The 24,179-nt window shown below is 50.4% G+C and overlaps 9 protein-coding genes across 9 annotated transcripts; 5 read left to right on the plus strand and 4 right to left on the minus strand.

The window, feature by feature from the left end:
- Positions 1-200: 200 nt before the first annotated feature.
- Positions 201-925, plus strand: MIND_00085300 (uncharacterized protein; the record flags this gene model as incomplete). Its single annotated transcript, XM_037357810.1, has 3 exons — positions 201-300; positions 352-703; positions 766-925. Exons 1-3 carry the CDS (start codon positions 216-218, stop codon positions 923-925), a joined length of 597 nt encoding a protein of 198 aa, XP_037225720.1. The 5' UTR covers positions 201-215.
- Positions 926-1,036: 111 nt separating this feature from the next.
- MIND_00085400 (uncharacterized protein) lies at positions 1,037-5,103 on the plus strand (the record flags this gene model as incomplete). The annotated part of the gene is made up of 22 exons (XM_037357811.1): positions 1,037-1,071; positions 1,130-1,363; positions 1,413-1,488; positions 1,535-1,698; positions 1,749-1,810; positions 1,861-1,905; positions 1,952-2,418; positions 2,468-2,608; positions 2,659-2,693; positions 2,742-2,765; positions 2,820-2,960; positions 3,007-3,029; positions 3,078-3,167; positions 3,221-3,302; positions 3,349-3,485; positions 3,541-3,650; positions 3,701-3,721; positions 3,772-3,871; positions 3,918-3,950; positions 4,000-4,077; positions 4,124-4,408; positions 4,460-5,103. The coding sequence occupies 22 exons, from the start codon at positions 1,037-1,039 to the stop codon at positions 5,101-5,103; spliced, it is 3,027 nt and encodes a 1,008-aa protein (XP_037225721.1).
- A 100-nt stretch (positions 5,104-5,203) lies between these two features.
- On the plus strand, positions 5,204-6,508 carry MIND_00085500 (Serine/threonine-protein phosphatase; the record flags this gene model as incomplete). Its single annotated transcript, XM_037357812.1, has 8 exons — positions 5,204-5,370; positions 5,428-5,498; positions 5,550-5,674; positions 5,727-5,856; positions 5,912-6,050; positions 6,099-6,253; positions 6,300-6,436; positions 6,488-6,508. 8 exons carry the CDS (start codon positions 5,204-5,206, stop codon positions 6,506-6,508), a joined length of 945 nt encoding a protein of 314 aa, XP_037225722.1.
- A 388-nt stretch (positions 6,509-6,896) lies between these two features.
- Positions 6,897-8,973, minus strand: MIND_00085600 (AAA domain-containing protein; the record flags this gene model as incomplete). Its single annotated transcript, XM_037357813.1, has 3 exons — positions 6,897-8,094; positions 8,145-8,652; positions 8,703-8,973. 3 exons carry the CDS (start codon positions 8,971-8,973, stop codon positions 6,897-6,899), a joined length of 1,977 nt encoding a protein of 658 aa, XP_037225723.1.
- Positions 8,974-9,128: 155 nt separating this feature from the next.
- On the plus strand, positions 9,129-10,137 carry MIND_00085700 (Aldo-ket-red domain-containing protein; the record flags this gene model as incomplete). Its single annotated transcript, XM_037357814.1, has 5 exons — positions 9,129-9,164; positions 9,214-9,299; positions 9,350-9,430; positions 9,474-9,845; positions 9,897-10,137. The coding sequence occupies 5 exons, from the start codon at positions 9,129-9,131 to the stop codon at positions 10,135-10,137; spliced, it is 816 nt and encodes a 271-aa protein (XP_037225724.1).
- Positions 10,138-10,723: 586 nt separating this feature from the next.
- Positions 10,724-17,752, plus strand: MIND_00085800 (Rho-GAP domain-containing protein; the record flags this gene model as incomplete). The annotated part of the gene is made up of 22 exons (XM_037357815.1): positions 10,724-10,793; positions 10,842-10,979; positions 11,027-11,138; positions 11,184-11,387; positions 11,436-11,452; positions 11,576-11,605; positions 11,659-11,917; positions 11,969-12,326; positions 12,372-12,487; positions 12,962-13,016; positions 13,071-13,119; positions 13,170-13,223; positions 13,276-13,307; positions 13,362-13,443; positions 13,494-13,847; positions 13,895-14,032; positions 14,083-14,158; positions 14,218-14,246; positions 14,304-16,005; positions 16,057-16,109; positions 16,162-16,248; positions 16,299-17,752. 22 exons carry the CDS (start codon positions 10,724-10,726, stop codon positions 17,750-17,752), a joined length of 5,469 nt encoding a protein of 1,822 aa, XP_037225725.1.
- A 210-nt stretch (positions 17,753-17,962) lies between these two features.
- MIND_00085900 (uncharacterized protein) lies at positions 17,963-20,165 on the minus strand (the record flags this gene model as incomplete). The annotated part of the gene is made up of 5 exons (XM_037357816.1): positions 17,963-18,565; positions 18,612-19,283; positions 19,330-19,555; positions 19,601-20,054; positions 20,090-20,165. The coding sequence occupies 5 exons, from the start codon at positions 20,163-20,165 to the stop codon at positions 17,963-17,965; spliced, it is 2,031 nt and encodes a 676-aa protein (XP_037225726.1).
- A 600-nt stretch (positions 20,166-20,765) lies between these two features.
- On the minus strand, positions 20,766-22,456 carry MIND_00086000 (Lactamase-B domain-containing protein; the record flags this gene model as incomplete). Its single annotated transcript, XM_037357817.1, has 8 exons — positions 20,766-21,008; positions 21,054-21,072; positions 21,122-21,210; positions 21,260-21,346; positions 21,394-21,446; positions 21,494-21,532; positions 21,581-22,004; positions 22,055-22,456. The coding sequence occupies 8 exons, from the start codon at positions 22,454-22,456 to the stop codon at positions 20,766-20,768; spliced, it is 1,356 nt and encodes a 451-aa protein (XP_037225727.1).
- A 339-nt stretch (positions 22,457-22,795) lies between these two features.
- On the minus strand, positions 22,796-24,128 carry MIND_00086100 (Lactamase-B domain-containing protein; the record flags this gene model as incomplete). The annotated part of the gene is made up of 4 exons (XM_037357818.1): positions 22,796-23,101; positions 23,148-23,508; positions 23,554-23,706; positions 24,106-24,128. The coding sequence occupies 4 exons, from the start codon at positions 24,126-24,128 to the stop codon at positions 22,796-22,798; spliced, it is 843 nt and encodes a 280-aa protein (XP_037225728.1).
- Positions 24,129-24,179: the final 51 nt, after the last annotated feature.

The following is a 24,179-nucleotide window of genomic DNA, read 5'->3' on the forward strand; positions in this document are numbered from 1 at the left end:
GTGCGGAATTTCATGATATCAGAACCATTCTGAGTCTGACAAAAACAATAGAATATCAGATGAGTGGACTGCGAGATTCGCTTAGAGCTATACCTCGGTAGATAAGCTGTTGCTATTTTATGAAGTTATTTATAGTATGGCGCGTATACCGTGAAGTTGGACGCGTCGCAACGCGGTTGTATCACGAGACGTGACGACCCGTTTTTCCTTTGACCATGTCTTCGGCTGGAGTGAATTGCACTGTTTGCGATAAACCAGGTGTCTCCCGATGCTCGGACTGTCGAACAACATATTATTGTGGTATGGACCTAATTTCTTCTTGCTCAACCATTTTTTCACCGGCTTCACCAGGTCCTGAGTGCCAACGGGCAGACTGGAAAACTCATAAAGTCGCCTGCGCTCAAATGCCCAAGTGGTATGACAAGCATCGAAAAAATCGGGATGGATCTCTTCACGAAGGACGAATGGAACTCATCACATGGGATTGTCCTGCAGAAGGCCTTGGCTGGGGCGCTTGCTTCAAAGAGGAGTCGGACGACTTGAAGAAAGATTTCCAAACGAAGTATGGCGGCGATTGCGAGAAGTTTCATGAATTCTGGCCACAAGGTTTCCGGTGGACTTGCTGTGGTATGAGTGCAGACATGGACTATGGTTGTGACCATCATGGGACTGGGAAAAAGCCATGCACTTGCGATTTTTGCCGGTGCGTAGACTTGTGATTGTGCTGGACATCGGTAAGATTAAGCTGTTTTCTCATGATTATAGGATGGGCAAACCACTGCCGGATAGTATTTACAAAGAGAAAACCGCGTCTCGTCATGGACTGCAACTTCAACGAGGCCCCGACCCACGTTCCTCCAATTTTGCGCTGGGTATGATTGCAGAAACCGCAAGAACTGTCATGGGCCTTGCCATTGACGACTGAGTTAGTGTACAAACGATAAGATAAGATAATAATCGACGTGACCACCTGACAAAATTTCCATTCTGGGTTGGGACTGGCTCCACCGACTCGCATTCTGACGTCTTTGACGAGATGCTACTTGTACCATGGGAACCGCCTCAGGAACCGTCTGACCCAGCTCTTTTCGCTGACGTATTGAGTTGAAATCTTTGACACACCAGCCAGCGTACTTACGCCCCTACAAAAACGTGCCATCATCCACTCACATTTCTTTCCTTCCTTGATGTCGGCTGTATCGTCATCGCAAGCCACCTCCTCCACGTCCAACAGCACCAAGACATTCGTTACAGCCCTTGTTGCCAATGGAGCCCTTCTCGCTGCTGAGATAGCAGCCTTCGTGATTCTCAAGAATCGACTAGGCAGGATATATAGTCCTCGCACTTACCTGCCGCCTCCAGCGTGAGTGGTATTGACTGCATAGTTCATACTCCGGTAATTTTTTCTGCAGGAAACGAGCGCACAAGCTACCTGCGGGCGTGTGGAGGTGGTTTCCAGCATTGTTGGTTGAAGACGCGACAGACATCGTGAGTGTTCTCGCCACGGAGTATATGCAAGCCAACATGTCCCCAGATAGCGAAGAATGGCCTCGACGCATATATGGTCCTTCGCTTTATACGACTCTTAATAATTATATTCGCCACCTTCACACTATCCACATTCCTTGTCATCGTCCCGGTCGACATTGTGGGCATACCGGAAGGCAATGACCCCATCAACCGAATCACCTGGACCAAGTGCGTCGACCGTTTCCCGCGGACAAGGACGCATGTTGATATGCTTTTAGCATTCCTACCGACGACCAGAAACGATTTGCAGCGCACATAATTATGGCCTATCTCTTGACTTGTTCGCACCTCTCTCATATACTCTGTGGTTGCTGACTCGAGAATATGCAGTCTTTGTTATTTATCTCATTCGTCGAGAGATGCTACATTTCCTCGGTGAGTGTGTTGGAATAACTTCGGTGACCTGCCAACCGCCCTTCAGACATGCGCCACAAATTCCTCGTCAGCAAGAGTCATTCTCGTCTCGCCCAAGCGAAAACCGTGCTTATTACTTCCGTTCCGCCCGAGCTGGGGAACGAACACGATCTGCGCCTTTTTGCATCCTTCGTGCCCGGAGGAATCGATCGAGTCTGGATCTACAGAGACACGAAAGCTTTGAACAAACTCTTCGAAGAACGCCAATCTGCCTGCTCCAAGCTGGAAAATGCTGAGAGCAAACTCTTGAAGCACGCGACAGATCAATGGCGTATTAAAGAGTTGGCCCATCGCAAACTCATGAGGAGAAAAACTGATCAAGAGCGCGGAGACATGCCGCTGGAGCTGGCAATACCTGCAGAACCTTCTCAAGAGTTACTCGATGAACTTGTGCCCGAGAAAGTGCGACCCAAACACCGTATCGGCTTATTCGGGATCTTCGGTCGCAAGGTTGATACCATTTCGTGGTGTACAGTATGCTTCTTTATTGTCGTCCAACGGGGCCGTCCTGACTTTTTCGAAGGAAGAAATTGCTCGACTTAACACTGAAATTGAAGAGGCTCGTCAGCACATTGTCAAAGGGAAATTCCTCGGCAGCGTCTTCATTCGCTGTAATCTGCAACTTGGGGCCCATGTTCTCGCTCAATGTGTCAGCCACCATCAAGTGCGTCTTTCTGGATGACGATGATGTCCCAGACCTTATCTAGTTGCTAGCCGCTTGCCATGAGCGATCGATGGATGGAGACCAGGTTCGTCGACCTTGCGTTACTGTTTTGGTTGCTGAAAAAATGAAATAGCCCGAAAGATATTGTGTGGAATAAGTAAAAGCCTACCTTCTTTCCTTTCAGTAGGGAGCTATCTCTGACGCATTTTAGTCTCGACGACGGGGCCTTGGAGATGACTTGGCGATATGTTGTTTCATGGCTCGCCACTGTCGGGTTAATTATCGCTTACGGCTTTCCCGTTATTTTCATTGGAACCTTGAGCAGTGTCGACGATTTATGCAGCAAGGTCCAGTGCGTGTTGGTTCACATCGGCGCACATATGCTAACAGACAAATAGCTGGTTAGCTTGGGTATGCAAGGGTAAGATCTTGAATTTGGCTTACCCTATTGTCTCTAACTGACGTTTAGCACCAACTCCAATTCCTGGCATTATTCAGGGTGTTCTACCTCCGGCTTTCCTAGCCATCCTCTTTGCCTTATTACCGATCCTTTTGTGGGGTTCGTAATTTACCCTTAAACTCGACTGGCCCGTTCAACTGGACTTTTTGTAGCCTTGGCGTGGTTTGAATGTATCCCACGGTATTCGCTGATTGCAGTCAGCGTTTATCGTCGTTTCTTCCTCTTCCTCCTGGTGTACGTGCCATCAGAACCACCCGAAATTCTTGCTTGACAAATCTAGACACGGGTTCCTTATTGTCACTCTTTCGAGCGGAGTTGCGACCCTCATCTCGGACATCATCGACCGACCAACCCAGACCGTACAACAACTGGCCTATAAGCTTCCTAAAGTGTCGATATTCTTCCTAACATATATGGGTATGTGTTGATACTTGGAGGCTGGATGTGATGCTCATTCCCTCCTTTCTGCCAGTCGCGCAAGGACTTGCTGGCGCTGGTGCGGCGATGGCGCAGTTATTCCCCATCATCCTTCATTTTGTAAAGAAGTGGTTTTTGGGGCGAACTCCAAGGCAGGCGTTCAATGTATGGTCTTGATGGGTTACTTTTTTTCCTTCTTTCTGATGCCTTCCAAGGTCACCTTCAAAATGCCTGCAGTACACTCTCAACTTGGTGAAAGTAGCAACCATACTGACATAATGTTCAGGCCGACTTCAGCCTCATCTTGCCTCGCTTGTCACTGCTCGCCACCATTGGCTTCGTCTACAGTCTTCTGAATCCGTTGATCAATCTGTTTGCACTCCTGAGTTTGTGCTTATTGTTTTGCTCTCATCGTCTCTGACACAGATTCAGGCTACTTTATGTTCTACCTGGCGTTCAAGTTTTGTACGTTTGACTTTGATATATGCTTCGCCAACTAATTTTCCCTGGTCAGTGTTAACGCAAGTGTACGACCAACCGGATGAGAGTGAAACGGGCGGGATGTACTTCCCCATGGCGGTTTCAAACCTTTGTGAGTTGGCAAATTCCTCCCAAATTACCACTTACGAGGATCCTAGTTGTTGGGCTCTACATCGAGCAGATCTCTTTGGCATGCCTGTTTTTCCTCAAAGCCTCTGTTGCGCCAAAATCATCCGTGGCAGAAGGTGCAATGATGCTCGTTTTACTGGCCATAACGATTGGCGCGCATATCATGTTTGACCGCATGTTTGGACCCTCCGCAGCGTTCTTGCCCATGTCCTTGGCAACAAAGAAAATGGCAAAGCGGTATGAGAAACACCAGCACAAACAGGGAATACCGGTCACACCCGAAGATGAGGAGCTAGACTTGTTCAAGAGACAAGGTGCGTCTTCATTAACAATTCGAAAAAAAAAATCACGCTTACCATTTGCAGCATTGCGAAGCGTGCGGCGCATCAAACATCTACCACATGCAATAGACCACACTCTTCTCGCCATTAAAGCCAAGGTCAAGGAAGAGGGCGAACATCTTGCCCTTCCAAAAGCCGCGCGCGAGAAGCTTGCTGATGATGAGCGGAGGCACGCGAAAGCAGAGGCTGATGCTGAAATTGGTCGGCCGTCAACCTCGAAAGAGCCAGTGAGCGGAAAGACAGAGACCCAAAAAGAGGCAGAGAAAGCTGTGATGTCGGATTTAAAGAATGGTGACGCCCCAGAGCTCTATCGCAAGTCGAGTTCGTCGTCGCGGGAATCGAAAGCCTCTTCTGCTCGCAGGAGACCTCCGGTCAAAAAACAGAGAAGCAACCCAATGGCGGATGTAGACCTTTCCGAAGAAGACGTGTCTACTGATGAAGAAGAGGAGACGGATGAGAACGCATTTGACCACCCTTCAACTTACCAGGCACAGCGGTGGATTTGGGTGCCCAAAGATCGGCTTGGACTGAGTCGGTTGCTTGTTGATAATTTACATCGAGCAGGAGTTGATGCTAGTGACGAAGGAGCGGTTATGGACGAACGGGGGGTGGTAGAGGCTACGAGAAATCCGCCAGACGAAGACTGGGCTGGGGGATGGGATGCTTGATATAAAGGACTTTGTAGATAAACACGATTTCGGCATTGTATATTAGCATAAACGGATCAAAATCGAGCTGGATGCAATCAACGGATCAAATTTTAACTTAATGGCACCCTTCGACCTCGATGCCTGTATTCAGCAAGTACTGCGCAAGCAACTCTTGCACGAAGCACTCTTACGCGAAATATGCACCAAGACGAAGGAGGTGCTCATGAGGGAGTCAAATGTTGTGCACGTCAGCGCTCCGGTGACCGTCGTTGGCGACATTCACGGGTACCGCTCTTTCTCAAGCCTTACTTCCGCGCTTTGTTAACCGAGTGCTATCTACAGGCAGTTCTACGACCTGATAGAGATATTCAGAATAGGCGGATATGCGCCAAATACCAACTATCTGTTCCTGGGTGAGTCAGATTTGGGCTGCACTCTTTGCAAGAGTTAATTTTCACGCGTAGGCGACTACGTCGACCGTGGACTGTTCAGTGTTGAGACAATATCGCTTCTGACGTGCCTCAAGTTGCGGTATCCAGACAGAGTGCAGCTTATCCGCGGAAACCACGAGTCGCGGGCGGTTACTCAGGTGCGCCGCTACTGCCTGGACTTGATTTTGGCGACTAAATATGCTTTTGCAGAACTATGGTTTCTATACCGAATGCATGAGGAAATATGGCTCGAGCCATGCGTGGACGTATTTCACCGACATGTTCGACTTCCTCACACTTTCTGCGGTTATTGACGACCGAGTATTTTGTGTCCATGGCGGTGGGTTTGCTCTATACCAACGAGCGAGAGAGACAGCTGCTCATACCTGACTCAGGACTCTCTCCTTCCATCCACTCGATTGACCAAATCAAAGTCCTCGACCGATTCCGTGAAATACCGCCAGACGGGCCAATCGCTGACCTTGTCTGGTCTGACCCAGATGCGGAGAAGGAGGACTTTGCTATTTCTCCCCGGTATGCCATTATTTCTTCCTCACCCAAGCCGAACTGACTTGACACCAGGGGGGCGGGCTACACATTCGGCTCGGGTGTCGTCCACAAGTTCCTCGAAATCAACAACATGTCGCATATCCTCCGCGCCCACCAGCTCTGCATGGAGGGTTATACTTCCCTCTTCGACCGCCATCTTTCCACCGTCTGGTCGGCCCCCAATTATTGTGCGTCTTTTCTTCCTTTTCACCAAACCTCTTACCAACTTACCAGGCTACCGTTGCGGCAACTCCGCCAGTATACTCGAAGTTGGGCCTGGCGGCAGCATGTACTTCAACGTGTTTGAAGCAGCGCCAGAAAACGACCGCGACGGGCCCAGCCAGCAAGCGGCACAGAACGCTAATGGAAAAGTTGGCATCTAACTATCTCTTCCGTTGGATTTTGCTGATCGTTCGAATTAGTTGCCTGAGTATTTCCTGTAGCCAACAGGAGCACCCACAGTCATATCGGCCTTGCCTGAAGGGCCGCCGGATGCTGTGGTCACAACGAGCAGCGTCAGGAAAGACTTACGAACCGACCACGACCACGGCCGTTAACTGCCACGACATGGAGTCGCCAGGAATCCCGTCTGAGAGAATAGAAAACAAGTTGAATTTTTGCGCTACCTAGTTTGCTCGCATGACCCTTTGGAAACATGGCTAGTAGAAATGCTGAATCGAATTTTGCTGTGGTAAGAGTACATGCTACATATAAGTTTTACATAAACCATAATTTGACAACAACTGCATGCTGAACCAAAAAATCCTTCCATGGCACTGACTGCTCTAGAATGAGGTGTATGCTGTCCTATCCACTGTTGGCATAGGTCCTTTAATGCTCCATTGCATCGTCAAAACTGGCGACTGCCTTCTCCTTCTCCTTTTGAGACTTGGTTTCCCGAGCAGCGATATCACGCGTAAGCCTGGCGTTTTCTTTCAGCCAGATCGCGTTGACTTCCTCCGCTGCAACGTCTGGGTTGGCATCCACAGCGCCAACACCGAGTCCGCGAAGAACTTCGTCTGTGCGGACCGCCTGCGCCAACTGGATGTCACCTGACCCCGCCTTGTTGCCCCCCTGACCAAACGACGCCGACCTCGAGAAAGTGCGCTTGGTTTTGGGAGTCGTTGGGCCACCGGAAGGTAAGCCATTTGAAGGCCCACAAGCGACCAGCCCAACACCCTCAAGCATGCACACGAGATCGGAGAATTCGCTCCGCGAAACAGCAGAGAACACGCCTTCGCCCGAACGCGCAAGTATGGCCGAATAGAAGGCATGAAGCTGCGTTGGGTCAATAGCGCCAAGCACGGCCATCGATGTCGTTCGTTTTACGGGTGACGATGGGCCAGAATACGAAGAGGAGAGCGACAGGCCGGCTTCAAGCCGTTTGGTGGAGACCAAAAGCGCAAGAAGAACAAGTCGTGCATGGAGTCCAAGCGAGGACACTTTTGACACAACTTCACTGCTGGCAGCTATCGGAGCTGCGGAGACAGCATTGCGTGGTTGGGAGGGTGCATGGGCTTTGAGCGCCGAGAGAATATGGGAAGGAGAGACTGCGATAGTCACAGTGGGATTAAGAGGGTTCTCGCTTGGACGAGTGGGTGACTGTGTTGCGGCCGATGAAACAGCGAGGTCGATAGCACCACGCAAAACTTCAAATAAGCTGCGAACATCTCCAGTAAGGGCCGCGATTTTCTTGGTCAGCAAAGTCAATGCCGGTGGCGAAAGAAACTTTTTCGCTGCTTGCTTTGCGGCATCCGAAGCCTCATCGCCATCCGAGGAGATCGAGTTGTACATGGGAGCCAGTCTACTTTCGATAATTTGGAGCAGCTGAGTAGGAGTATAGGGAGCAAAATGCAGTGTGCGGACATTGCCAGCAACTGGAACAACAGAAGAGGAAGCAGTTAGGGTGTGGGTGTTGGCAATTCCAATTATGCGTGCCGTCTTCTGGCGGGTGGCGGAAAGCGAGAAAAGCGACGATAGAACTTGTGGCGTAGGAGCAATGTGATCGAGCTCGTCGAGAACGATGATACTAAAAGGGAACTAAGATTTCTAAATGCGGCAATTGATCAATCGACAAACCATTTAGTACGATGGGCGTCCAGCAAAGACGCGACGAGTTCCTGTCCCTTCAATTTCGTCAGGCGACCGGCTGTTTTTCGCTTCTTGTCGGTATTGCCACCTAGTTCTTCCACGATACGTTCCCACAAGATCTCAACCGTGCTCAACGCCATGCAGTTGATGATGATGACCTTCACTTGATCGGGAGACAAGGCGCGGAGAACGGAGTTAACAAGGGCCGTCTTCCCAGTCCCAGGTGAGCCAGAGATGTATAAGCTCGTGTGTTCAACTTCGTTTTCGTCAACAAGAGACGTGAAGAACTGGGTGACTACAGCACGCTCTTCTTCGCGAGCGGCCATGTCGGTGGCAGGACTATTACAAGTCGCACGAAGCAAGGCGCGAGCCTGAACATGAATGGGGAGGAGGGAGCTGGGCGGAGTAGGTGGTGGAGTAGCAAGAGAAAGTTCAGCAATCTCAACGGTTGGTGTTGGAGGGACAATTGTTGAGGTCGATGCGCGTCTGGTGATTGCTATAGACAAGAGTTGGGAGGGGTTCTACACAAGAGAATTGACCAAATACCTATTCTAGCACGCGTTGGAGAGCCATCTAAGGTCGTTGAACGCCTCAACGCACGCGTCGTTCGGGGAGATGGGGACGAGATAGGCTCTGTGTTGAACGGAGGGATGTTTTCCTTGTTCGCATTTGGGTCCACGACGGTGCTGGATATTCTGGGTCGTTTTGGGAGGGGAGTGTTGTCGGGGGTCTGCAATTGGAGCTTGGCTTCGGGAGTCGTTGGCTCGGTGTAGGGTCGTTTTCCTAGCACGGAGCTGCGGGTGTTGTAGGTCGACATCGTGCAGGCTTGAGGAAGCGGCGAGGCGCGAAAAGCCGAAGCCGAGGGTGGTGGTGGTGGTCGAGAGAGAGGAATCTGGATCCAAACGAGAGTGTCACATCCGTGACTTCAACGCGCCAAAAGTGATCACGCTAAAGTCCCGTGACTCCACGTGAATGGCTCCATCCATCATCTACGGAACGGCCTGGCGCGTTCACTGAACGAACCGCTGGCTTATATCTGACAATATGTGCTAGGAAGGAGAACAGGACTGCCTCTCTTGTAGTCGCTGCAGTCCTGAAAGGTTTTCGTGCCATCGACACCGCTTGTCAACCCAAGCATTATCGGTACTACCCAACCTGTATTGAACTCTCTCTCTCTCTCACTATGACTTCAGCGAAGATCTCGTGGGTGAAGCTCTGCTCACTCTCCAAAGCCGACACGGTATCAAACGCGAGGATCTCTTCCTTCAAACCAAGTTTGGCCCATCTCGCACGCAAATTCTGACTGAATCGGCGCAGATACACCCCAATCGGCGGCCACTCGACCTCAAAACCCCTCCCATACGATCCTTCTACAAGTATAACCACACAAATCAACGCTTCTTTTGCCAAGTCGCTCTCCAACTTGTACACGACCTATCTCGATAGTTACATCCTTCATTCGCCACTTCCTACCCTTGAAGAGACTATTGAGGCATGGGAAGCCCTCGGAGCCCTCCAGGACTCCGGCAAAGTTCGTGCAATTGGGGTCAGCAACACCTATGAGGTCTCCATTCTCGAATCACTCGCCACCATTCGACCAGTCCAAGTTGTGCAAAATCGATGGCATGAAAGGAACTCCTGGGACAGAGATGTCTGCCGTTACTGCAAAGATCACAACATTCAGTACCAGTGAGCCCAATTATCAGCCTCTTCTTCTTGAAAGTGAAACCTGAATATCAGGTCCTTCTGGCCGTTGTCGGGCTCACCAAAACTACTGGCGTCTCCAGAGCTGGCCTCAGTCTCACTTGCTTCCAAATGCACCGCTCCTCAGGCTCTATTCAAACTCGCCGTTCTTGGTGGCGTGACACCTTTGTGCGGGACAACTGACGAGGCTCACATGGAAGAGGCTGTCTCGGTGCCAGCTGTGGTCATCACAACTTCATCTGAAGTGGAAAGTCTCTCTAAGACAATCTGGGGGTGAAAAAATCTTGGGCATGTCGGCAGAAACATGACTTGGAATGAACTGAAATTGCCTTCAGCTTTCGTCGCACTTCAAACATCTAATCTAGTATCTCTTAATCATAAAGCTGTCGCTACTTCCTACCTCGACTGGTCAACTTGATAGCTGGCATAAACTTCTCTGGTTGCTAGCAACAGACTGCATATCATGGTGTTGAAGTCGGCTTCCGCAGGCGACTTAAAAAAAAAATGCAACTCAATCAGCCTTATTGGGCTCTGTGCGCTTGCTTATTACTTTACGTAGTCGTAGAACTTTGGGGGGGGTGATTCGCGATGTGTGATCGTCGACTGCAGTTGCTCACTTACAAGCTCGTTGGTTCTCACTTGGGGGTAAACGACAAAACGACTCATGGGATCATGATCCATGGCCTGTTCGGCTGTCGTGAATATAAATAATCTTGACATCTGATGAACCATTAACAGTCGACGCACAACAATCAATGCCTCCCTTCTCCTTCTCTTCCCTCCAGTTTCCTTCGCTTTCACGCGTGCCTTCAGTGCACGTCTGACCCTGCGGGTCCTTGTGTGGCCCAAGACCACATTCCCTCATGCCGATTTACAACACCACATTCGAGGACTACAGTCCTTTGATCAATTATTCACCGGACTGGCGTGCCGGTAAGGCATGAAGTTGTCCGATTTTACGTTGAAAGCTTATGCTCGTAGGGTCAAGCAATGGCGATTCTGCAGCAAGCCTTTACTCCGATGCCAGTTTTACACTCACCCAGAAGGATGGCGGCACAGCTTCGTTCACATTTAATGGCACTGCGGTCACGATCTTTGGCTCGCAACGAGCGAACCATGGTGCGTTCTCCGTCGTTCTTTCTTCAACTCATCCTTGACTTCCAAAGGCTTTTACCAAGTCACGATTGACGGAAACACTTTCCCACCGATATCTGGGAAGGCCGCAGATCCTGGTCACTTCCAAGTCCCACTCTTCGAAAGTCCAGTGTTAAGCCAAGGGTGGGTTGAACACATTACGCTACATGCAATACCCATTATTCTCAGACAACACTCTGTGACTTTCACGAATCAAGGATCAACTTTCGTCGATATCGACTTTGTAACTGTGCAGAATACTGTGGGTCAATCAGAGGAGCCGCTGATTGTGAACACGGTGCAAGACAGCGACCCGGCGTTTGTATGGCAACCTGCGAATGTGTGGGGCACAAACGTCCCCTTCGTCGGGACGTATTCTGGCAGCTCGGGACAGTATGTGAATGGCGCGTTGACTGTGAGTGGTTGTTGACTTGGCCACAGCGGCACAGCAACTCCAGGTGCTTTTATGACATACACATTCCAAGTTAGTTGTTGCTATTCCCCGTTCTGATCCATTCTCATCATTTACTAGGGCAAGCGACCAGATGTATCACCTAGTTTCTCCCTCTAATTTAGCACAGGTGATGCTGTCTACCTATACGGACCTGTCGGTGTGTAATCTCAGCGCAACGACAACAACGCGAAGCCTCTTATTGTGATATAGGTCCTACCTCCGCTCCATTTTCTGTCTCGTTGGATGGCGGTGCACCGGAGAACTACTCGGCAGTTAAACAGTCGTACAAATCTCAAGTACTACTCTATTCGGCGACTAATCTTGGTCGTGGGCAGCATCAAATAAAGGTAACATACGAGCCTTCCCAGCCCGGCCAAATTCTCGCCATTGATTACGCCAATGTTTACACAACGAGCTCACTGGGCGGAACCTCCAATCTGAACAGTGATAGCAGTGGTAGCAGTTCACTGTGAGAGAACTGGTTGTCTCTTTCACATTCAGTGTCTGACAATCCAAGTAGGAGAAGTGGAATATCTGGCGGTGGCATTGCTGCTATCATTATCGCGGTATTATTTGTTCTCTTCGTAGTGGCGGCACTTCTCTTTTTGTTGCAACGACGAAGAAAGCGAAAAAGTCAAGCGATGCCCACTCCCATTCCTCAACCTCCGATGAGCATGAGCCGCGCAAATGCGGACATCGTAGCTCCATCTTATGTTTATAATCCGCCTCCACAGCCACAGCGACGGCCTGCTCCATCAACTAGGTATCCTTCCACAATCGTCAACTACTACGCCAACGAGCCCAACCGTGATTATGTCGTCGAGACACGGTCACAAGCTGGCTCAGAACCAGATTCGCCAACATCCCATGGTCACAACGTAGGCTACATTTCGTCATTATTCGTGGCTCACCGTAGTTTTCAGGGCCTTGCAGGCCCTAGTAACAGCAATATGCCAAACAAGGGCCAACCCTCAGCATTGGGGGTCGCTAGTCGACCGCAAGACTTCGGGTCTTCTGCTCCGCCTGCATATGGAATGGTGTAATACTACCACTACATGGGTGTATTTTCCTTGTACTTGTTGTAGTTGAACTGTACCGTATTGAACAATGACCATCAGACTTCAGTCAATTTTGGACTTTTTTTTTTGCCGCGGCTTCCGGATCAAGCTTCCCAAACGCGCCTCTCCTATGACGCTATAGCTCTACCTTGCCCCCGTCTCGACTCCGAATTAACTGCGAAAAGGCGAGCCCGCCTTTGAACTCCCCATGGCTTCAAACACCTCTTCATCGTCATCTACAACACAATCTACCCCACAACAACTTTTTTTCCTTTCTCCTCAAGTTGCATCCTACTTTATTGCTGGAGGGGCAGGTTGGAGCCTACATTTCTCCGACTCTATACTCTTCCTGAACCTTTTATCCACTAGCCGGTGCCGCAAGCCGCACGGTAGTCTCGCCATTAGAAAGACTGAAGATTATACAGTATGCTCTCCCTACTCTAAAAACTGTCTAGTTCACGCGTTTCCCCAGACAAGTCCAACCGCGGTCCTCTTCAAACCAATATAAAGGTCAGTTGCTCATTCGGATCTTAACTGGTTGGGAAGTGAACACGATTTGTGAAGGCGTATGGCGATCTCTGTGTCGAATGTGGCGAGAGGAAGGGTTCCGAGGGTGCGTCGGTTTGTTTTATTTTTTTTGTGTTAACATGACTCGATGGTCAGCTTCATGCGGGGGGAATGGGATCAACTGCGTGAGGATAGTTCCGTACAGTGCGGGTGAGTAAACGTTTTCTTTCCCGATGCCGCGTGCCCAAAGCGTCACTTGCAGTGCAATTCACCGCATATGAAAGCCTCAAGAAAGTACTGTCACCCTTCGCCGCTAGAGAAAGATGCCTTCGTTGACCTGTCCTTCAGTGGTTCGCGTCTTTTGGCAATAAAGAACTCGACACACCCCGAAGATTAGCTGCTGGGGCGCTAGCTGGCATCTGCTCTGTCTGTTCGTCGCATTCCCAACAATTCCGGCACCTATTTATATGGCTGAAACAGGTTCGACCTACCCTTTGGACCTTGTCAGAGCCCGTCTCTCGATCGCAACTGCATCAATACCGATATCGATTTCATCCAAACCTGCTTCATCAAGTACTGCCAAGATTGGACTCTCTGCCGCCTACCACACATCATCCTATGCAGCATCAGAATTGACTATTATTGGAATGACACGCAAGATCGTTCGGGAGGAAGGTGGCGTCCGGGGGCTCTACAGAGGTCTGGTAACGACAGCATTTGGCGTAGCGCCATATGTGGGCATCAATTTCGCGGCCTATGAGTTTTTGCGCGGCGTCATCACGCCACCAGGCAAAACCTCAGTCCCAAGAAAGCTCGCATGTGGTGCTTTGGCAGGTATGTTGTTGCTGGAATGGTTGATACCCTGGGCTGAATGGCGTCAGGATCCATCTCTCAGACCTTGACATACCCATTCGACGTTTTGCGGCGGAAAATGCAAGTCACTGGCATGAAGTCGTCTGGATTGGGCATACAATATACTGGAGCGCTTGATGCTCTTCAAGGAATCGTCCGGTCCGAAGGTGAGGTGTTTGTAGCTTATGCAAAAAGCAAGTTTTTAATTCTATCCAAGGTTTTATCGGGCTGTACCGCGGGTTGTGGCCAAATCTGCTCAAGGTTGCGCCAAGCATCGCAACGTCGTTTTTCACGTATGAACTGGTAAGTTCTAGGTTTACAAGTAAAATTTATTGAGCTTGTTTTTTTTTAGGTCAAGGAATGGTTGCTGGGACAATAATGGTAATTGGAAGAAGAAGAAGGGACAATAATAATCGAGTACTAGTCTAGTTTATTCAGTAGAGAGAGGAATGTTAACGACAAATCCGGGATCGCTGTTTTGTGCTGCATCATTGATGCGAAACGGCGGTTTGCTTGTTGCTGCCAGCAATATGGCGGGGCGGCCGATTCAGGGAGGACCCCTGCCCTCCACTCCAACCTCTTCTATATCGTCCTGGTCATCGTCAGAGAGTAATTCCACACGGCCCGACACGCCAGACCAACACGCTTCCACCACCTTGCCGGCTGCTCTCATGGGCCAAAACGAGAGCAAGCAGGCTCTCCCAACATCCCCCTCTTCCCAGAAGAGCTTTTATGTGGCTGCCTCCACTGGCTCAAAACTAAAGCGCGCGTTTGCCCGCAGGAAGAAGTCGGAGGACCCAGCCGTGGTGTTGACTGAACCTCAGCAGCCGAAACGACAACTTCCCTTCGTCAAAAAACCCACCGCCCCACCACTTCCTCCCAAACCGACAATCCTCCAGGTCGCGAAACCAATCCCATTGCCGCCTATACCGTTGCCGCCAATTCCACCAGAACCTACTATCACTCCAGCCAACAGAGGCTCAATCATTCCAGTTACACCTGGCGTGTCGCCTGCGGTTAACTGGCTGATTTCTCAGGAGAGGGCGAAGAATGCGATTCCTGAGGTTGAGCCGGAAAGCGATTCTAAGGAGGCCTGGCGGCGAAGTGATGCCACCATTACAAGGGCACCAACTGTAACCCGTTCTTCGCGGCCAGTTTCGACCGCCGAGTCAACACACACGGTCACTCCAGTGAACAAGCGACTTAGTGCGGTTATAAATGATGAGGATTATTTAGCTGAGGAGGATGATGAGGAGTACAAGGATTCTAGGTCATCGCCTTCCGCCTCTATCCGAAACAAGCCGCGGTCTATGTCTCTTAATATCGGTCCAACTGAGCCCTTTCAACCCACCATGGCTTCTCCCAAACTGTCGTCAGAATCGGTGCCCCCCTTGACGCCCTCGATGGTTCGTGAAACGCCGACGCTCACCCGAGCTGCGGCAAATGGTATCATCTCCCCCTCAAGCTCGGGTCTCCAGTCCACAGGTAACAACATTCGTGGTCGACTCGCTGCATGGACAGCGACCACCAACTCAACACCGACCATCAACTCACACACGGAGATCCAAGCACAATCTCGGAAGCCAGCCGTCAGTTTGACTGCCAGCCTTGCCCCTGCCGCCGGTTTAGCCAAACGGGCCGTTGAAAAAATGGGTCGATGGGGGTTTGGCTCAAACAACAACAACTCAGGGTACTCGTCGTCCTCCAGCACTCCTCCATCGTCATTTGGTCATGAACATGGTCTAGTTCGTACCAATTCGAACCAATCTGGAGGAGGTAAGGCACACAGGAGAACACCCAACTCGGTGTCCAGTGCCTGGAGTGTCAACTCCTCCAACATGTCTTCCTCTGTCTCTGACCTCAATGCTTTCGCACCACCTCCCGAAGCTTATCTCGGCAAGTGCATTCGCGGCCCGCTCAAAAAGTCCAATACGGGTGCGGGTGTTGGTGGCGTCGTATTTGGGGCCTCATTGCAGGTTGCTGTTGCTGAGACCGCTGTGAGCGGTTACACATGTGTTGAGGTCGAAGATATTTCCTTGCCCCTCTCCGCTCGTCTAGAGCAGAGACTCCTCCCCGCTCTGGTCGTCCGTTGTGCCCAGCACATACTCATTTGGGGAGTGCAAGAAGAAGGCCTATTTCGGTGAGCTTGAGCGTGATCCCGTTATTGTTCTCTTCTCAATTGTTACAATAGGGTACCTGGCCGACCATCTCATACCTCGAAACTGCGCGCCGAATTCGACACTGGTAATTGTTTCTTTTTTCGTGCAGGTAATTGAGCGACTAACAATTGAAATAGGTGCCGACTATGATATTCGGGAGTGTTCTCTGGGTGACCTTGATCCTCATGCAGTAGGGTCCGTATTCAAGGCGTATCTTCGCGAGCGTGAGTGTCTTCGAGATCTCTCGCAATGACTATCTGATGATGCTTTCCAGTGCCAGAACCAATTCTGACACAAGCACTGACGCCGTACTTTGATGCTGCACTTGCGCAAGAACAGAACACTGAGCAAGAGCAAGCTCCGCGTCCAAGAGCGGCCCCTACTGGGCCCACATTGCCCTCTGGTCCTCGCGCTGGACACATGATGCGAAAGCCACCATCGCTATCCACACTTGCCCCACCCAATCTCAATACTCTTCGTGCGCCATCTCCGACTCTAGTTCAGGCTGTGCGAAACTTGGTCAAACAACTTCCTCGCGAAAACCGAGACCTTTTGCGGACGGTGATAGACCTTATCCGTGCCACAGCCGAGCATAACAAGGAGACCAAGATGCCCCTCAGCAATCTCTTGTTGATTTTCTGCCCTAGCTTGAACATGAGCCCACCGATGCTACGTGTTTTGTGCGAGGCAGAAGCTGTTTGGGGAGAAGAACCAGTCGTCGATATCAAACGAGAGAGTCTTGGCGTTTTGGATATAAAACCAGAGGGCAAGGAAGAGCCCGAGTCGCCCGTGTCCCCGACACGACTGCGGTCACCTGGGGCCCGCAGCAAACGCGCGAATCCTGTCGCTGTCTATGTTGATGACGATAACGCGGAAGATTCGCCGCTGACACAGATGCAAGCAGCCTCTGATGTCTCGTCTGTCTCAACATCCGAAGACATTTCGATTATTCCCAGATTTGATGCGTCTTCTCCCATGCTCTCGTCTTCGTCAGAATCTTTGGCTACTCCATCCAGCAGTCCCTCTATTGCTCACATCCCGCTCGAGAAGGAAGCGGAGGAACAAGTTCAATTCCCTACTAGCAACAACTCGTCAGACGTGCCCATTCCTTCACCACCTACCTTATCACTTCCTAGTTTATCGTCGTCGCCCAAAAGCGACTCTAACTCTGCTGGATCGACGCCGCCGTCGCCCTTTCGTCGTCTAAAAAAGACATCTCTGCATCTCTTGTTTTCGAAACGCTCTGCTTCGCCATTGACCCCTTCTCCTACTGGTGGATTCCCCAACATCTCTGGTCCCTATTTGCAAGCTCCACGGGCGGCATCTGAGTCATCATTGTCCACCCCCATTTCTGCGGTCACCGCCCCGTCAGGCAGTCCTCTGGGTATGCCGCCAGTGTTGGATACCCCCATCGACTCGTCTTCGCTGCGGGCTGGTCTGGGTATAACCGTGGACAGCCCTGAACCAGACGAGTCAGAAGAAAGCGAAGAGGAGGATATACCTCTTCCGGTTGTTGGGCAAACGCCCATTGCCGACATGTACCGCACTCCTGCCAGCTCTTCGTTGGCAGTTAACCACTTGCGCCCGCATCCGACACGGAAACAGTCCAAGGCCTCGGTTGCGTCGTCGAATGGGTCGAATCCGTTAGGGATTGTAGAGGACGAGGAGGACTGGACGCAGAGCGTGTTGGTGGCGGCAGATGTTGACTGGCGGATGCAGGGACCTTGATTTGTTGTTGTTGACGACCTACCTACTCACGGATCTCTCTCTCTTCTCATACCATCCATCCATCCATTGCAACGCATATATGTACTTTCGACACACCTAGTTTATTATTCTATTTTTTTGGAGTAAGGAGTGAAGCATCAGTTGTTCTAAGTAGTCTACGCATTGCCAACGACTGGACATTATATAAGGTGAGGAGGTGAGTACTTGGAGTCAGTTCCACGAGATTTCATGCCAACAACTGACACTTTGATATTTTGGATCTTCTTTCAGGCCTCGACCATAGGCATTACTTTCTCCGAATGCAGCTACCTTGACAGGAAGTTGCTCCCCCAACCAAGAAGCTTCACGTACCGAAAGATTGCCTGAGGGACGGAAGTCTTGAGGCAAGAAAAAGAACCCATAGTATGAGCCAGGTACTGGGGCAGCAAAAATATACCGCCCTATTGACCGCGACGACCAGGAGTTTGGGGAAACATTGGATCCATTAGGGCAAAGGCGGAAAAGAATGGCGTCGTCCTCTGAATCATGTGGGCCCTCAATAATTCTGGAAGCTTGGGGTAACACTTCGCCAGGAAACCCATACAGGTGCGATAGTATCCAAGCATTGTCACTGGGTTGACCTTCCCATGCGTCGTATTTAGGGAATCGATCGGTCTCGTCGAGCACTTTGTCGGGGGTGAAATCTGTGCGCATCCAACACTGTGGGTTGAGATCAAGTTTGTCTTTGGCCCATTTGGCTGCACGGGAAGACATGAGCTCTGCATGGGTCATCACTCGAGTGACGGGTAATGGGATGTTGAGATAGAAAGGTGACTGATAAGAGATTAGTACAGGTTAGCGAAAAACGAAACGAACAAACACTAGAAATCACGCATTCGTTTAGTGCCTCAGAAATGACAGTGTTGTGAGCTGCAAGAACAGGGGCCGCCCCGAAAGAACTGCCAACGAGTCTTGCGTAGCCGCCCACATGGTCATACACAGCCAGCTCCCCAAAGTGGTTTCCAATCACAGTTAAGCCCAGTATATCGTCATAGTCGACATTGCAAAATGCCCACAACGCTGGTGCGTGAACATCGTCGTCTTTCCAGGTCAGAGCTGATGTCGAGTCAGAAGGGTTAGGAGGTTGTTTGGAGAGCCGAAAGATGGCCAACGAGGGCCGATCTCTAGACCTGACCCAGCGAACTGTTGAAATCCATATGACGCGGGTGCCAGACTGGCTCGTTCTCAAGCGGAAAATTGGACAACCTCCAAGAGTGTATGGGTTAAAATATTCAATTTTGATACCGTTCAGGACTATGTCATGATTGTCCTGACGAAGAGTCCAAATCTGAATGTCACATTGCGTGAGGACAGCCAACTGCAAGTGCGAGGGGTCGCAATGCTTGCAAACTGTGACTTCCTGGACATCATCCACGATTAAGAGCTGACGGAAGAAAAATCTATCGCCTTCACGGTGGTAAAATTCGAGTCCATCGAGACGGACGATAAGAAGAGTATCTTCGGTCCACATTGTCATGAAGTGTGGTACACTCTGCGAGGGCATGAGTAAGATAACTGGTAAGGCCGATACGACTCACACGACGGCTAAGAATGTCCAGACCACCAGGAGGGGGTTCGATATCAAGAATGGTTCCAGTTTTCCAGTTGACTACATGGGGCTCATTCAATGCTTCACGGATTGCACACCCAACAAGAGCATCGTGAAGCATAAGAACATGCGATGAACCGATGAGACTGTATTCGTGGACGAAGACAACGCGGTCGGATTTTCTTTTCAGGGAAACAACATATAATGCCGTGGACCTAGTAATTGTCAGAAAACTTTGATTTAGCGCCAGCCGAACTCACGGATTCATTAAGCCAAGGGCCAGGATTATTCCTGACCGTTGCACCTCCAACTTTGCGGTCTTCACTTGGGCAGGGAGGTAGATTTGAGCGACAGGATGATCGTCCCCATTGAAGGCGCAGGTCAGATCCCAGCATTGCAGCGTGCTAATTTGGCGGTCGGATGAAGCGACAATAAGCCATCTCGAAGCTGCAAGCCCAACCCATTGAATTCCCCGAGGCAGTTGTGTCCGCCAAGCATGCGAAACAATTGGAGGCAAGTCTTCGCGACGAGATAGGGTCGATATCCTGCGAGCAAGTGTCTCGAGCGTTGCGGCATCGAAAGAGGTGTAGTTTATAAGCGAAGGCGGTATAGGGCCGCCGTGGAATGAACGATCCAATAATCGAATCCACAAGGCTTTGGTGCGACCATGCCCTTGTAAAAGGCGACATGTCTGAGAGAATTGTTGGTTCAAATCTGGGCATGGTTCGGTGGACCACCACTTGCCTGACGAAGAGCTAAAGTGTCGGTGATTTCAAGTTCGATGTAGATGAAGAAGTAGAGCTCCGGGGGCAAGGTTAGGAGCATCGCGTTGCGACTCGGAAAGAAACAAAAACATTGTCGTGGTCAGCAAGATTAGATGGTGTGACGGGTGTGACCGGCCTAAGGTACTCTTCGAACGATGTCATCCTCAACTGGCAGTAAGCCATCGCTCGTCGTTTCTTGTGCCCTCAACCTCATACCTCTCAGAATACATTATTATCTTCAAGGACAGTGCGACAGACGAGCAGATCGAGGCGTACAAGAAGAAAGCTGCTGCGGGTGGAGAGGTCACCCACAGCTACGATATATTCAAGGTCCGTAACTCTTTAGCTGGTATGAAGCCAACCCCAACGACATTAGGGATTCGCCGCTTCTTTGGATCAAGCGACGTTCCAACAATTCAGCTCGTTCCAAGCTGAACCTGACAGCATCATCGACACAATTGGCAAGTCCTCACTGAAACGAACCGCTGACTCCTTCAACTCGTTCCAGAGCCCGATGGTATAGTCACCACCCAATAGATGCTTGAATTCAAGTACATGTATTCCTAGTAGGTGTAAATGAGAGAACGTTTACAAGTGTCAATGCAAGGGTATCGTCATCAAGGTCGTCAGTAAAATAAGGATAAAGTTAGTCGTGAAATGGTCAAGACAGCGATATGCCGGGTCTCAACACGGGTTGGGTGTTGTTGATGACAACGGGGGGTACAATTCGAGAGGGCTGCGTAATGGCGGGGCTCGCTGGCGACTTGGGCAAAGGCGATACAGTCGCCGGACCATTCGGCCCTTCTGGTATGACTGGCATCACCATTATAGCGCCAGGATCCGGGTTCACTGCATCCTTTTTGCTACTCGAATCTGGTGGCGGGAAATCCCAGGGCCGGGGAACCTTGCAAAATGTTGAGCTTAGCTGTTTATAACGGAATTTCATTACCAAGGCAGCAGGCATTATCCTGGGCGATAAATCAGAATCAGTTGTCGCTGTTGATACTTTCAACTTACCATGTAGAAGCACAGACCACCCCAAGTCCTTGGTCTTGCGACTTGATCATGTTGAACTCGAAGTCAATAAACTGCGAGATATATCGAACCTGGTTCAGAGTTCAGTCTGGGTGTTGAATGACGCAATTTTGGACGCACAAATGGTAGAATTTCCCGCACTCCATTGTTAACGAGAGACAATGCCGTCAGAAAGTTGACTAAGGTTCCCGAGATAGATTGAGTGTTCTGAGAAGCGGTTGTGAGTTGAAGCGCGAGGGCAACAAGCGACAAACGCTGAGGTACTCCAGAGTTGGAGGCGGCAAAACGACTTCCAGTCCCCACCAATCTGTCGATGATAAGAGAAGGCCATGATGATCTCATTCTTTCACGCACATGTCAAGACAGACATTCTGTCGGTGGGGGGATGCACGCCTGCGCTGCTTCTTAGTAATGGTCCAAATCAATATGCAGTCGACATACCTTTGTGGTCTGGGTAAATGGCCTTGCCAGTAGCATAGCCCAGAGCCATCAACTGTGGTGTTATTTGCTCGAAACCTTTGAGTACAGATTCTGCCGTTGGGACAGCGCCAGCAAGAAGGCCCTCTCCATCACCAGGTTGGCCAAGGCCAAGATCAGGAGCCGTCACCAAATCGACGACGTGCATTTCGCTGAAAGCATTCGCGAGCTTCTCCAATGGGTTCTTACGAACAGGTTTATCCTGAACATCTTTGGATTCTGACTCCTCTGCAAGCTTCGCAAAATGAATCTTCTGTTCTTCTGCATCCGTATGGGCAAGGCAGACCGCGTGGATCGGGGCATCCGCTTGAGCTTTGCTTTCCTCGTTAATGACAGGGAGGGCACGGAGTTGTGCAATGACTTTGTTTGCGGACTTAGGCTTCAACAGCTTCGAAAAGGATTGAATTCGGGGGCCAAGACCGAAAAAAGACCACCTACCTCTGATTTGACCTTGCTCAGTTGTGGTCGGGCCACTGCTTTCGAAAGCTTTGGGGCACCATAGTCGTCTGCTGTCCCCACAATGAGCGTCCTCACAATCAAAGCCGACTCCTTCGCCCGTTTCTCCGAATTGGAATTCTTTACGAGGCGTTTGGAGAGTGCGTTCGCTGCATCCACTTTCTCCTTGTGTTCCTGGCTTTCAGTCAGAGCGGCCTTGTGTTTTGAACTGGAGGAGAATGGGCGAAGCGAGAGTCGTCGAGCGGTTGTTGGCTTTGCCGGTGTTTCCGCTTGCTTCTCGTCGGCTTTGGGACTGGTATTAGTTGGGGTAGATGTTGCCGCAGCTGACGGTTCGTTAAGCTTTACGACGGACGCATTCTTGGAGGATAAGCTGAAGACACCCATTCGCACAGTGGTGGATGGAGGAGAGCGTCAAAACGCCGCTTTGGGGACGATCTCTTAGGCCTGGGCGTGAGAACCCTGTAAAATGTCAATGTGTTAGGGGCACCACCCTCTGTAACAGAGTCCTCAATAATACTGAAGCATCTCTCTACGAGGAAATGACAAAAGGTTGTGCGCAGATAAGGCTGGCTCTGGATCCATAACATCCACTGGCAAACGAGGCAATCTGATCTGTAGTGGCCACTTGAACACTGGCGAAGGAGTCGTCTATCTCGCTCAGTTGTGTACTTGAATCCAGATGTGAAAAATTCCTTCCAGTTATAGTGGAGCTACAAAATTCCCTTACAGCGATATAGGTGTGGAAATAGGTAACTTGAACGACGGTTTGCCATTTTCATCTCGCGGGAAACGCCCACCGAGAATATTAGTCTGCAATGACGGATGGAGCAGTCGCGGGGCACCCAGAATCGCGTCCCTTTCCGCGCGGAGCTGCACAAACTCCTCTTGAGATACGCCGACTTTAGCGTGCTTGTTGGATGCCCGTTGCTGAGCGACGGTGCTGACACAAAGCTCCGCGCGGTCAACAGGGTAATCATGACCGACAAACAGTCGGAAAGTGGCAGGCAAATTCATGAGACGTTGCATAGACTACAGCGTTTCTTAGATTTTTTTCAACAGGGCAATCATGACATACCGAATATAAAGCTTTGGGGTCACCCCCGGGGAAGTCGGCGCGAGCGCTACCAACGTCTGGCTGGAAGATAGAGTCTCCAACGAACACTGCATCACCAATAAGGTACGCTATATGGTCTGGCGTATGTCCCGGGAGGTGCAAGACACGGCAAATGAGTGAACCAAGCTTGATTTCTTCGTCATCTTTGAATAAAAGATCGAAGACGCCGTTGAAAACATCAGGCTTGGAATCCAGCCCATACACTGGTGCGAAGGTGTTCTGGACTTGTGAAATGCGAGCGCCAATGCCTACAGGAACACCTGGCAATTTGTGACGGAAATACTGGGCCGCAGTAAGATGGTCGGCATGTGCATGGGTTTCCCTGAATCGAGGTGAGAACCAGGAGAGGAAGGAAGACAATGTTCACAAAATATATTTCACGTTGAGGCTATGAGCATCAATGAAGGACAAAATCTTGTCTGCAGTGTGGGTAGAGATTGCGCCAGAAGTTGGTTCGAAGTCAAGCACCGTATCGATGAGAGCAGCATCTCGACTGACTGGGTCAGAGACGATGTACTGCCTGGAAACAATGTTAGATAAGTTCGACAATAACCACGGTTGTCATGCCATGTGGAGGTGCGAGATTCAAAGAATGGACAAACGAGAGGAGAAGTAGACGCCAGGCTCGGGTGGCATTCTTTTGCAAAATAACGAGCACCGATTCGGGGAAGCTTGCGAAGAGAGTTCTGGAGCATTGAGAGGACGGCGGGGCTAGTCGGGATGGCCTTATATGTCGAGTCAATTCGGAAATCGTATTCGGGGATAGCAGCAATTCGGAATGCGATGACAGCAGACCATCAGCCCATTGAGTCCATCGGTAAAGGCCAGAGTTGAGACCAGTCTTGAAGTGTTGAAGAAGCAGATCTTCGAGTGAGCGTGAGTGCGTCGAACTGGAAGACGAGAACTGGGAAGAACTCACTGAAGTGAGGGAGAGCAGAGCATCACGTGCCACGACACGACTTCGCGTAACCTTGCACCTCCCGCCTGTTGTCC

Source organism: Mycena indigotica (assembly GCF_014461135.1).
Source record: "Mycena indigotica strain 171206Taipei chromosome Unknown Mind.scaff0001, whole genome shotgun sequence".
NCBI lineage: Eukaryota > Fungi > Basidiomycota > Agaricomycetes > Agaricales > Mycenaceae > Mycena > Mycena indigotica.